Genomic DNA, 13,041 nt, shown 5'->3' on the forward strand with positions numbered 1-13,041 from the left:
TTTTTTTGCTAAATCTTTTGCTTGTTTGCTTTCTTATGTGTGCTGAAAAGGCAGGGACTTGTCTTCAAGCCAACACCATGACCTGATCCAACATGAGCGAGGGAGGTGCCTGGGCATCAGACTTAAGGTGGTATTCACTCTTGAATACTCACAGGTATAATTTGCCCTGGCCTTGCAGGACAGCTGAGGCAGGAGGAGGTGGAAAACACCCATTCAGGTCTCTAGTGTAGCCTACCTGTCAGTGGACTCTGAGTGGAAGGAACTCACACTTCACAAAGGCTGTCTCTGGAACCCAGCCTTAAGCGCCTCTGAACTACACACTGGGCACAAGAGCTCTGGGTTGGGATTAATAGTGGTGGCCTTGCTGTGAGGATTAAATGCGGGGGTGGGAATTCTAGGAGCTGGGGACAGGAATCAACCCTCAGTTGGGATACTTATTTCAATAATGTTATTTGAGTGGCTAAATAAATGTACCTCAGGTTTGGGGCTGGGGAGATGACTCAGTAGGTAAAGCCACTGCCCCTGACGGTGGGGAGCTCAGTTTGGATCCTGAGAAGGCTGAGAGGGCTGAGTGACAGAGCTGCATATCTGTAATCCAGTGTCCTACAGTGAGCTGGGAAGCAGAGCCAAAATATTTCCCAGAAGCCTATGGGCCTGCTAACCCCACATAAATAGTGCTGAGCAAGCAAGAGACTCACTCTCAAGTTAACAGTTACGGCAGGTGTACCATACACAGGAACACGAACACACACACACACACACACACACACACACACACACACACACACACGAGAGAGAGAGAGAGAGAGAGAGAGAGAGAGAGAGAGAGAGAGAGAAAGAGAGAGGGAGGGAGGGAGGGAGAGAGAGAAAGAGAGAGAGAGAGAGAGAGAGAGAGAGAGAGCCTCAGCTTTCTAGATCAGGAACAGCACCTACTACTTTCCCACACAGGTTACTTTATTCTCTAAAAAAAAAAAAAACCTTGTCAGGTACAAGCCGTGCTGCATTCGTTGCATCCATTACACTGTGCAACTTGTACAGTACCCTGGTGAGTCCTCTACCGAGGAGGAACCTGAGGCCCAGAAGGCTAATGCTAGTTCTAGAAACCAGCAAGCATTGAGCCTGGGATAGACTCCAAGCCAGATAGTCTGTCTCCAAGACAGCCTGACTTCAAAGCCCACACCTCTAACCACTACTTTAGGAAGACAGTGGTATCTGTCCAGACACCACCATCAACTCCCTGAAAGGCTTCTCCAGTAATTGAAGGGTGCCTGGGATGCCTCTCCCAGCCCGGAGCTCCTGGGGTTCCTGATGAGATCTTTTCAATTTCCTGGCTTTTGATCTTTTTAGGGTGCCTATATCTTCTGAGGAAAGAGAATAAGTTTCCCAACAAGGGTGTGTGTGTGTGTGTGTGTGTGTGTGTGTGTGTGTGTACACCTGCTGCTGTGTATATTGGGAAGGAGAGGCATGGGAGGATGTGAGGCTCATGCCCAGCAAGAGAAGCATTTGGGGTACAACTTGCAAATGCTGCAACTCATTTTATTCCACATTATTTGCAAAGATAATTCTAGCCCACTGGCTGTTCCCTGACCCTTCATGAAGACTCTAATTCAAACCCCGATCGAGAACATCAGAATCACCTCTTGCGAACCACTCTTTGCAAGCTTGAAAGAGCGTGGCCTGGCCTTTCCTTCCTGATTGCTGGTTGTGACAGCCACCCTGCTGAGCTGACTTTCCATCTACTGCTTCCCCAGGCCTTTGCTCTTCTTCCTTCCCTTCTGTTTTCATTTTCATTTGATTTCCATTCAAAGCAGTTGCCTGTCTCTGACTGCTTCGTAAACAGCACCCCAGTCCTCACATAGTGCTCAATGCAGCATCAAGTGCAAGGCTGGGAATTCTAGCTTTAACAGTTACTGTGTGGTCATGGGACCAAAGGTTTGGCCACCTCTCTGAGCCTTCACGGCCTTATCAGGGCATACAACTATCTCATAGAGTCATTGGAGAGGGCTAAGGGAATCAACGCATGGCACAGTTTGAGTGCCATTGTGAGAGCTTTCTTTTCCGTTGCTCAGACTTTAATAGTAGCCTAAGCTGGCCTTGTGTTCTTTCAGTTTCTAAGATCTTGCTTCTCAGTGTTTGGGGAATGACCCCATCTAGCATCAGCCCCTCAAAGAAGCCCAGGGTGTCCCACCAATCTCAGGTAGGATCTCTCTCTTATCATCCTTGGTCTTTGTTGCATGAAATATTTTAAAAAGAACTTGTAGGCTTCCTGTGCTATTACTAGCGGCTGCGGGCCACATGGCTCCAGCCGGGTGATCTCAACTAGGCAGTCTCTCTGGTGGGGGCTGGAACTCCCAAGTTCCCTTCTTGACCACTCCAGCCCCACACGACTGTCCACCTCATGGTGTCACACCACATCACTCATCGACCTGGTAACTCAAAACTCTTGAAACTTAAAATTAACCAGATTTACGTATCAATAAATTCTCAATTTACAAGATGCCAATGCAGTAATTTTAGAGCCAACTGATTATGATAAAAGCTTTATCCCAATTATCCTAAACTTATGATATCATAACTACCTGGTTGGTTCATGTCTGCCTCCATCTTGGCCTTCTTTCTCCTGAGAGGTTCCCTGTCTCTGCAACATTTCACGCTGCCTACCTTTTCCCTATCCAATCACAGGCCTCCTCTGTACTAAGGTAATTGGACAGGGAAAATTCTGTGACAGGTCTTCATAGAATTAATAGTCATACCAAGCCATTCAAGGAGTTGTGCTTCTCCCTTTTGGGACTGAAAGCTTTGGGGACCCAGCCCACCCTTTCCAATTGCCTGGGTCTGTGACTTACAGGTATGCAGTTGGCACACTGCACATTAGCTAGTGGTTGGGGTGCCTATTTTTTTTTTCTCCTGAATCACATGCATGTTGCCTGACTCTCATTAATAATCATTTACTTTACTTCTTTTTCTTTCCTTGCTAAGCTTAGGAACACAATGCCCAGATGTAACCCTGCTCTCAGGTGCTAGGGTTTCTCAAAGGATCACAATGGCCATTCATGGGGATAGTGGATAGTCTGCTGTGTTTACTCATTGTTCCTGGGCCCCTAAATGTCAGTCAAACCCCCCAATTATTGGGTGAATCCAAAACATATCCACAGACTTCCCTAGTACTCCATAGAGGCCTGCATGGCTATAGTTAATAGTCACAGATCTCTTTAATCTTGGGTGCTCGGTGTATGGCCAGCATTGAAGAAAATGACCTGAAAAATTTTAAGTTGGGTCAACTCCTACTGCCCTTCCAGTCCCAGGTCACTGTTCTTGCCAAGGTTGCTGGTACTTGAAAGCAAAGGGAATGGAGAAATGCTGTGTGTGTGTGTGTATTTGCATGTTAAGAGCAGTGTCTATAAGCATCATAAAAGCAGGACTCCTATTTTCTCTTGTCAGGACGATAGACTCTTACTGACTCCATGAAGGAGGAAGAGGGTGGGGGTGATTTAAAGATGTTTTGTGGTGGGCTAAGGTTCTGCTGGGAGTCTAACCACAGATCAGACTGAGTCTTTGTGAGTGCCCAGACATGCTGAGCTGACTTTCAAGGTGGCTCCTCAGCAACCCCAGAAAGAGCAGGCCATACTTCTCATTACTCCTCTGCTCCCGAGTCATCAAAACTGGGGAAGGATCAATACATAGTTTCAGGGCTACTAATCAATACTTATTTCATTCTGCTTATGGGTGCTTGTAACAAGTTATGTATGCACTGGAGCCAAGAGAGTTTATTAACCAGAACAGTTTAAAAAGTGGATTCGATCATGGGTGAACTTATTCAAACATTAGTAATTAAGCCTAGCGAGAAGCCTGCTGAGATTTGCTAACACTTTCAGGTTATCTTAACCTGTGCTACACATAGGCTGACTCTGCTTTTTGTCACTGGCAAATGCAAATTAGTCATATCAATTATGAGCTGGGCTTAGAATATATCACAAAGTTTTCATCAATTCTTTGAAGATCTCCTTACAGCCCAAGTATGTTTTCTTCCTTCCTTCCTTCCTTCCTTTCTTCCTTCCTCTCTCTTCTCTCTTTCTCTCTCTCTCTCTTTCTTTCTTTCCTTCCTTTCCTGTAGGTCTCACTGGTCTTCAATTTGGAATCCTCTTGCTGTGGTGTCCTGGGGGCTGGGATTACAGGTACAGGCTACTATGTTGGACACCTAAAGAAAATTTCATACAGGATTTTTAATGATTTTGTGTGTGAAGCAAAGATTCGATTTGTGGTCTGGAGGGCTTCATTTGTGGCTTTGGGTTGGTGTTCAAGAAGCTTCAGGTTCTAGGGAGGCTGGGGGGATGGCTCAGTGGTTAAGCCACACTTGCTGCTTTTGCACATGACCTGGTTTCAGGTCCCAGAAACCACATGGGGCAGTCACAACAGCCTGTAACTCCAATGCTGGGAACATGATGCCCTGATCTGGCCTTCAAAGGCACCTGCAGGTGTGTCATATACATATACATACATATATGTGTATGTATATAAATATTTATATATAGACACTCAGGTGCACACACATATACACATAAAATAAACCAATGAAATAAGTCTTTAAAGAATGTTTTGGGTTTTAGTCTATTCTGGATTTTTGTGTTACAAATACTTTTGGTAGCTTAGGGCATGGAATTTGGCCAGTGAGAATGTATTTCTTAACTTTCTCCAGGTACCTTATTGTAACATGGAGATACTCAGTGCACCTCACCAGCTCTGTTGGGAGGAAATGAGGAGCTGCACACAAAGGTGAGCATGCCAGCCTAGCTTCTGTCCAACGAGTAGGGAGAAAGCCGAAGCATCCATCTTTCTACCCCAGGGTGGCACCTGACTGGGGTTGGAAGGAAGGCAGAGCAGAAGACAAGACCTGGGGGAATCCCAGGCTGGGTAATAAGGTTAAAACAAAGGAGATAGGGAGCTGCCAACTTTTATAGTTATGTAGCCCAAGTTAGCTTCAAACTCACTGTGTAGTTGAAAGTGACCTTGAATCCCTTCCTGTTTCTCCTGCCTCTATTTCCCAGTGCAGGGATTATGGGTACATCCCACCACCACAGCCAGTTGAAGCACATTGCTGGGGATGTGGGGATGTGGGGATGTGGGGATCTAAGATTGTTCGTGCTAGGTAAGCACTCTATCAAGTGAGGCACATCCCCAGCCTGCTCTGGCACACTGAGCTTTTGAAAGGGGAGGTAAGTTTCTTGTTACCTACAGGGTTAGCCTGTGTCACACAGTGTTTTCTTTCTCCAGAAGAGGGCCGTTGGCTCCAATGCACTTTAAGATTATAATGGACAGTGATGACTTACCGTATTAAGAAGCATGGATGAACCAGGCAGTGATGGTGCACCCCTTTAATTTCAGTGTTTGGGAGGCAGAGGCAGCCAGAACTCTGAGTTTGAGGCCAGCCTGCTCGAGAGAGAAAGAAAGAGAGAGAGGGAGAGAGGGAGAGAGAGAGAGAGAGGGAGAGAGGGAGAGAGGGAGAGAGGGAGAGAGGGAGAGAGGGAGAGAGAGAGATCAATACAGGACTGCCAGGGCTACACAGAGAAGCCCTGACTTAAAGTAAAAGAAATCATGGATGGATAGATGAAGCATCTCCTTGGATGTTTACCTCCAGGTCTGTGCTACTGGGCATATAGTCTGAAACCTCCTGTGCAGAAAGTCAGCAAGGTGGACAGAAATGGAGTCAGTATTCAGACACTAACTCGACTAAGGAGGTGTTTGTTTTGGAGACAAGTCTCATTATTTTCCCCAGGCTGGTCTCCTGGGCTAAAGGAAGCCCGCCAAGGCCTCTGCAGCTGCAAGGACTTGCAGGCATGTACCACCATGCCAGGGATGGAGTAGCTTCACATCTGCCAGCGCTAACAGTAAACACCAGTGTATATTTCCAGAACTCTAGTAATCAACTAGTAATTTGTGTTTTTGGATTAATTTTCTCATAATAATTCAGTTTATTTCATCTTACAAGCCAATAGCAGCACGATATACTGGAAAATTTAAAAACATGTATTTTACCATTGACAGTTTAGGATGCACCATAGCACAGCATAACGGAAACTTAATAAAGTCATTATTCTAATTCTAAAAACTCAATATTAGGCAACTCTTTAGTCTAAATCCCTGTTCCTAAGAACAGGCCAAACAAATAGATTAAAATGATTCTGAAATTTTTATTGCTTTTCACATTTGTTAGTTCCTGAGTTTAAAGGTGCATTTTATTTATTTCAAGTATAGAAATGCAGAACAAATATCAAGGGAGGTTAGTCTATTTACTAAATTTACCTTATATATTTATTATTTTCTGTGTATGGGGCTGCTTGTACATCTGTGTACCATGTGCATATATACAAGCCAGGAAGGGTGCTGGATTCCCTGGGACTGGAGTTACAGATGCTTGTGAGCTGCCATGCAAGTGCTGAGAAACCAAACCCAGGTCTTCTAGAAGAGTAACCACTGCTCTTAACCATGGAGTCATTTCTCCAGACCAAAATGTTTAGATTTATAGGCAGATAAATATGCACTGAGAGGGAGTGAGTCCCAAGATATGTCAGATCATATGTATATATATGTATATATAACATAAGTTATATCATATAACAGTATATATAATATGTAATAATACACAATATATGTAGACTACATACTTGTAAGCATGTTTTATATTGTATATGATAGTCATATATGCTACATTATATAATTATAAAATATCATATATATGTTATATTTGAATATTTAATTACATCATTATATATAAAATAATACAATCTATCTATCTAGTGTAAAGGGGAGAGAGAGAGGTACTTGTAATACAATGCTAGAGTGTTAATAAACATTTAGGCATAGAAAATTTTCCAAGTTATGGGGCTAGAGATGTTTCCACAGTTGCAAGTGTTTATTAGTTTTTTTTTTTTTCCGTTGCTGTGATGAAATATCATAGACAAAAGTGACTTATGGGAAGATTCATTTTAACTTGCAATTCCAGATCTGGAGTTGACAGTGCTGGGAAGGCATGGCATGTCCCAGAAGCAGGAATCTGGTTACATTTTCATCCACACAGGAAGCAAGGAGAGAAGAGAAGTTAGGGAGAGGCTATATATCCTCAAAACCTTCCTGCAATCACTGGCTTCCTCCGGCTAGGCTCTGCCTCCTAAAGCTTCCACAATTTCCCCATACAGTAAGTACCCTCAGCAGGGAAGCGAGTGTTCAAATAAATGCACCCCAAAGGGACATTTCTCTCCTGAAGCACCACAGAGCGCTTGCTGCTCATCCACAGGACTTGAGGAGCTCTTGTCAAGTACTCAACACCGGGTGGGCTCACCACCACTTGTAACTCTAGCTCTGGGGACCTGACACTGTGTTCTATCTTCTGGGCAACACTTGCAGGATATGATTATATGTTATATGTATTTCAAATGCCTTCTGTGAATAGAGAAAGTGTGTGTGCGTGCGTGCGTGTGTGTGTGTGTGTGTGTGTGTGTGTGTGTGTGTGTGTGTGTGTGTGCACGTGCGCGCGCGCGCGTATGTGTCTCTTAAGAAGAGAATGGGCACATGTTGAAAATTTGCCTTTATCTGATTTTTGCTTTCCACCAAAGCTAGATGTGATCCTAGGGCAGACCTGCTGTGCTTCCATTCCTGAGATGACTTCTATGTGGAAGCTAAGTCATACTTTATCTTTCAATATTATACTTGTGATTCTGAGCACATGAGTTTTGAGCAGGTAAGGGGGCTTTCACGTGGGATACATGCACAGAAACACTCATTTGTGTTTCCTTCCATTTCATTTCCAACCCTGCTCTCTCCAATAATCAGGGTAAAACAGGAACTGAAATGCCCTCCTCTACTGAAAGGGTTGTTTTAAAAACAAAGAAGAATTGCTCATTATCAATCAGTTAATATTTTCACACCTACAACCTAAAAATTCCCATCAGTCATTCTCAGTGAGGTGATTAACTACCACCTTTGGTCAACTCCAAGACACCTTGTCGTGAGGCATAGCAGTGGGCTAGGGTATGCTGTAGAGGTAGAGAATCAGGCTAGTGTGTGTGCAAGGACCTAGGTTCAGGCCCAACACTGAAACAACAGAACAAAACAACAGTGTATGTATCAATAAGAAAGAAACAAACAAATACCAACCAAATTCAAAACCCAAATCACAGCCAATTCTAATAGGACATGATGAATATATGAACCCTATTTTCTCATTTAAGTATGAAAAAAAAGTATATCTTAGAATCAATAAAACCTTGTAATATTAGCTGTATTTGTATCTTGCCCAATGTCCATCTTGGAATGGAATATCTCACATTGTCCCTTGTGTACCCCAAACATGAACACAAGCACCCAAACACATGTCAGTAGCACACCATAAGTTTATTGACCTACATAAAAAAATAATAGGTCTCAAAAAGTCAGAACAGTGAAAGAATATGTAAAAGGCAATTTCCAATTCCAGGAGGCTATACAAATATGCAAAAAGGAATAAGTTATTATTTTTTTTTAACTTGTATCTTTTTTTTTCCAAAAAAATTTCCCCGAACTTCATTTCTAATGATACAAATGACAGAGGAGCAGTTATCAAATCGTTTTTATGTATATATTACATGCTTTGGAATACAAGTAGAAAAAAATGTTCCAGAAAAGTTGTTGAGAAATGTCTCTATTCACAATATGAACAAGAAACTCATACAAAAGGGAGGCGAAGGGAGCACCTTTTGTGGGACTTGGAAGCCAAATAAAGAGACAATGATCAAGGCTGTTCTAGAAGCAAGCAAAGCCCTATGAACCACAAACCTACGCAAATGAGTTCCTCCAGAGGGGTATGAGGTAGTTTAATCCTCATAATTCAACCTCCTGCAGCTTGGAGTAAATGCTTTTCTGCCAATCTCGGCTTGTCACTTTGTGACTTGGATTAGCTTCTGGAGTTCAGGTCGTAGGCTTCATTTTCTACGGCTCACCACTTTAAGGCACACAATTCATCTACGGTGATGTGGGTTGGCTTTGTCCTCTGGGGTCCTTTCTGTTAGCATCTCCAAACACTTTTTTTTTTGGATAAACTTGCCACCTCGAGCCCACCATTCAGATGACAGGCAAGATCACCAGTCTGTACAGTTAAGTGTTGGGAAGCACAACAAGGGATTGGTGGCATGTACCTTAAGAACGTTCTCCAAGCAGAGCTGGCCAGTGACTTCATTTCCTCTAGTTGGCTACCATTAAGTTATAGTACAGGATGCTATAGCAATCCGAAGACTAGAATCCATATTAGAGTGCTTATGAAGAACATCACTCTGTAATAGCCTAAAACATCTACACTCATTCAGAACTTCATGAAAATCTAACTTCTCTTCAAGTAAGTTTCCAATACTGTCTAAACTGTCCTCATCTGTTTGTAGAAACAGTGTGTTTTCTGTCAGCTCACAAGTTCAAACCCTGTGAAGATGAGCCACGATTCAGGAGCTTCTTGGTTCCCTTGCTCAGCATTCTGAACTGTGCTCTGAAAACTCCCATCCTCCTCTCCAGTGGGGCAAACTCCCTGACCATCTTCCCGGCTCCAAGGTTTGCCTTTGACAACTGCTATTCCCTTCACAAGAGCTCGCTGTGGGTCGGGGGTTTCGTGCAGGTCCTCTTAACAGGAGTCTCACAACAGGATCAGACTTAGCGATGGGTTAATGCCTAGAGTTTGGAGGGCAAGTCCTCATCCAGGGTTTTGTGGGGCTTAGTGTGTGATTCACTGTGAAACCACATTTAAGTCTTGTCTTCGACCTTTGACGCCTTTAGCTTCTAAAGCCTTCTAGAAGAAGAACAGACTTAGCAAGGCACACCAGTGTGAGAACGCGCAGTGCTTGGTCAGGAGGTCCAGCTGCATTCAGACTAATGTTCCAGGCTTGGAGTCTTCGTGCCAAAAGAGCCTCTGTTCACTACTCTCCAGGTTGTCTTCCAGCTGGTTTCCGTCTGTACCGTCCAGCGGAGTGGTCTCTGCGTACTGTCTGTTGAAGGGAACCAGGAAAGTTACTACCCAGATCTATTTCACTCCCTCAGTACAAATAGTCCAACAGGTTAGAGGAAAGCACTGTTAAGAAAAAAAAAATTTCCAGAACCTAAGATAGGAGAAAAAAAAAAAAAAAGAGTGCATACCCGGTTTACAACACAGTGAAGCATTGTCTGCCAGGCACATAAAAGATCGTTGGACTCTCAGGAGAATTCTACCTTTGTTTAACTTTCATTTACTATTGATTAGGGCCCAGAAGGTATTAAGTTACATGTTAACTTAAAGGTGCTTGTCTGGGAGAAATACAAACACATCCTTTTGTAAAAGAAAGTGTTCCGGGTTAGAGTTTATTGCTCCATTGAACACTGCCTGGTTTAGCATGGAATGGAACAATCTTATCCCAGTGCTTTCTTGTATTGTTTTGAATCTCCTTTAAAGAAGTGCAGCTAGTTTCCTTATCAATAAAAAAATAAAATTGACACATGCTTGCTTCTTAATTTTTTAAATAACCATATTTTAACTTTTTTAAAAAGGCATATTTTGGGCAACTCTTCTAATTAAAAGAATAACTTATGTGCTTTTCTCAGAAGTAAGAGAAAACACTTAAAGGTTAGCAGGGATAGTTTGGGATATCATATCCTGAGGGTTTATGGGCCAAATATAAATTGTCAATGACCCAGCCAATGACATCATATAAGCATTTTGATCTGAACACTGCTGGGGGCGGGGAAGGAGAACAAACAGACATATTTGGGTGGTCTATTCAAATAAGTACGGTCTGTCATACAAACAGTTCAGTTAAGCAAACCAGGTCTTTAACAGCAGGTTAAAAAGAAGTTAGATAGTTAGTAGGCTTTTGTTTTCAATTCCACGGTCTTTTAGTAAAGCCTAGTAAAACGTTTTGGAAGGAGAGCTTTAGAAACAAATAGTATGTAAGTTCAGGATTTTTAGTGTTTTCAGGAAATGTCTAAGCCAAGTCAGATCTCACAACCTCACACGGCAGCCAGGGCAGGTGCAAGTCCTGCTGTTGAGAAAGAAGCAATGGGCAGAGCGGAGCACAATGGGCAGAGCAGGAGCACTGTACTTACTACGGCTGGCTACCCTGAGCAAGACAGAGGTTAATACTGATCTCACTTCTGGAGACACAGCCATCCTCTGCGACAGAGGGCCTCGGTTGTGATTGTGCCTGGTGATGGGGGAAGTTAGACAGGAAGAGGAAAGGGAGAGGAAGACAGCAAGTGAAAGAAAACAATTTCATCTGGAAACTGTAGCAGTTGAGCAGAGATTTGTTGGCTTCGGGGAGTTCACCAATACCAAGTTTACAAAACTATACTGGGAAAAAAAAATGGCCAATAAAAACTCCTAGCTTTCTGTACATAACAGAGCTTATTTAAAAAAAGAAAAAAAACCCTCACTCATACGTTGATGAGCATTTTAAGACTTTAGTGTGGACAATCTAGAGTTATTCTTGTACAGTATGGAATTTATTTTGTCTCTCACCGTTATTAGCATAACTAATATGTTAATTGTAAAAGATGGTGCTCATTACAAGATTTTCACATGATGTATTCTGTCTCTGATTTAAAAAAATCATGCTTTTTGTTTGGTTGGTTTGCTTTGGTTTTTGAGACAGGGTTTCACTTTATTGCCCAGACTGATTTTACTCTCATTATGTAGCTTAGGTTGCACACAAATTTGCAGCAACCCTCCTGCCTTAGCCTCTCAAGAGCATGAACCACCATGGCAGCTTTAAAAACTTGTTTACATAAAAAAATGCATCATGCAATCTTATGGCAAATTTATGAAACTTTATGAATGATTATTGTTGTGTTTGGCTTATTAAATTCAATTAAATTAAAATGATCAGATTGTATCATAGCCTTAAAAATCCTACATAGGGCAGGTTGAAATATATGCTTCTATTATTTCTGTGGCATAAATGTTTCTCGTTCATCTAAAAAGCAGGAACTTATAAAACACTTTTATCTAGGCGGTGGGGCATGCTTTTATTCCCAGCACTCAGGAGACAGAGACAGGTGGATCTCTGAATTCGAGACCAGTCTGGTCTACAAATCAAGTTTCAGGACAGCCAGGGCTACACAGAGAAACCACGCCTTAAAAGAAAATCCAAACCAGCCAAACAAACAAAAAAGTTTAACCACATAGGAATGTATTTATATGATATCAAAAATTTTAGAATGAGATGTGTAATTTGGTACATAATATAAAAAGCAAAACTGTATTTACTATATCATTATGATCATGTTAGAATAGACAAAGGGAAATAGAGAAATGTGCCAAATGTTAGTATCCTTGTCTCTGGTTGGTGAGATTACAGCTCCATTGTTATCTTTCTAATTCTTTATTATTTTCCTTATGTTCTCCACAATGAGGGAGGGCCTGTGAGTGCAAACACCCACCCACACCACAATGGAGCTTTAAATAGCTTCCAATTTCCTGCACACTATGTCCCCTTTGACACCAGCTCCTCTATTCAGTCATCTTGGTCTCACTGAAATACATAGGCAGACTTGGTAAAAATAGGTTTTCTTCTCAGAATGTTTAGCAGTTCCTGGATTCAATGAACGTGGTGCTAAAGGATATCAGCACCATCTTGTGCACTGACTCAGCAGAAAGGAGGAAAACACTCGCAAATAGATTAGCCAAAGTGATGAGAGAGAGCTGCATTGAAAAGGTTCAGCTCAGACTTGGGCTGAGCATTCTGGATCCTGCTGCGAATTCATTTTTAGGCATTATGTATACAAGTTCCAGCCCGTGGATGCCCTACGAAGTACAGTTTCACCAAAAGTCTATTTTGAGCACACCCTTTGTTGGGCTGAGACAATTGGCTTTAAGATTTCAAGCCAAGAAAAACTCCATGGAATGTGGGGAAGAAAAACAAAGACAGGAGGAGTGAATACTTCCAATTAGCTCGGAACACCAGCTGCCTCCATGGGGAGCTGCTACCCTGCCCAGGTCACTAGCACAGATACTGTCCAGACTGTAGTCTCTACATCAAGAGCAAACTTTTAAAAACC

General features: G+C 42.5%; 1 protein-coding gene across 6 annotated transcripts in view; it reads right to left on the minus strand.

Moving 5' to 3' along the window:
* Positions 1–8,369: 8,369 nt before the first annotated feature.
* Frmd4b (FERM domain containing 4B) overlaps positions 8,370–13,041 on the minus strand; it is a 319,697-nt gene continuing 315,025 nt past the window's right edge. For all 6 annotated transcript variants that reach the window (XM_031382703.1, XM_031382704.1, XM_031382701.1 and 3 more), the window contains one exon: positions 8,370–10,001. In XM_031382703.1, coding sequence (XP_031238563.1) covers positions 9,881–10,001 — 121 coding nt within the window. In that variant the 3' untranslated portion in view covers positions 8,370–9,880. The remainder of the gene's footprint in view (positions 10,002–13,041) is intronic.

The sequence above is a fragment of the Mastomys coucha genome, unplaced genomic scaffold, assembly GCF_008632895.1.
Source record: "Mastomys coucha isolate ucsf_1 unplaced genomic scaffold, UCSF_Mcou_1 pScaffold20, whole genome shotgun sequence".
In the NCBI taxonomy this organism is placed as follows: domain Eukaryota; kingdom Metazoa; phylum Chordata; class Mammalia; order Rodentia; family Muridae; genus Mastomys; species Mastomys coucha.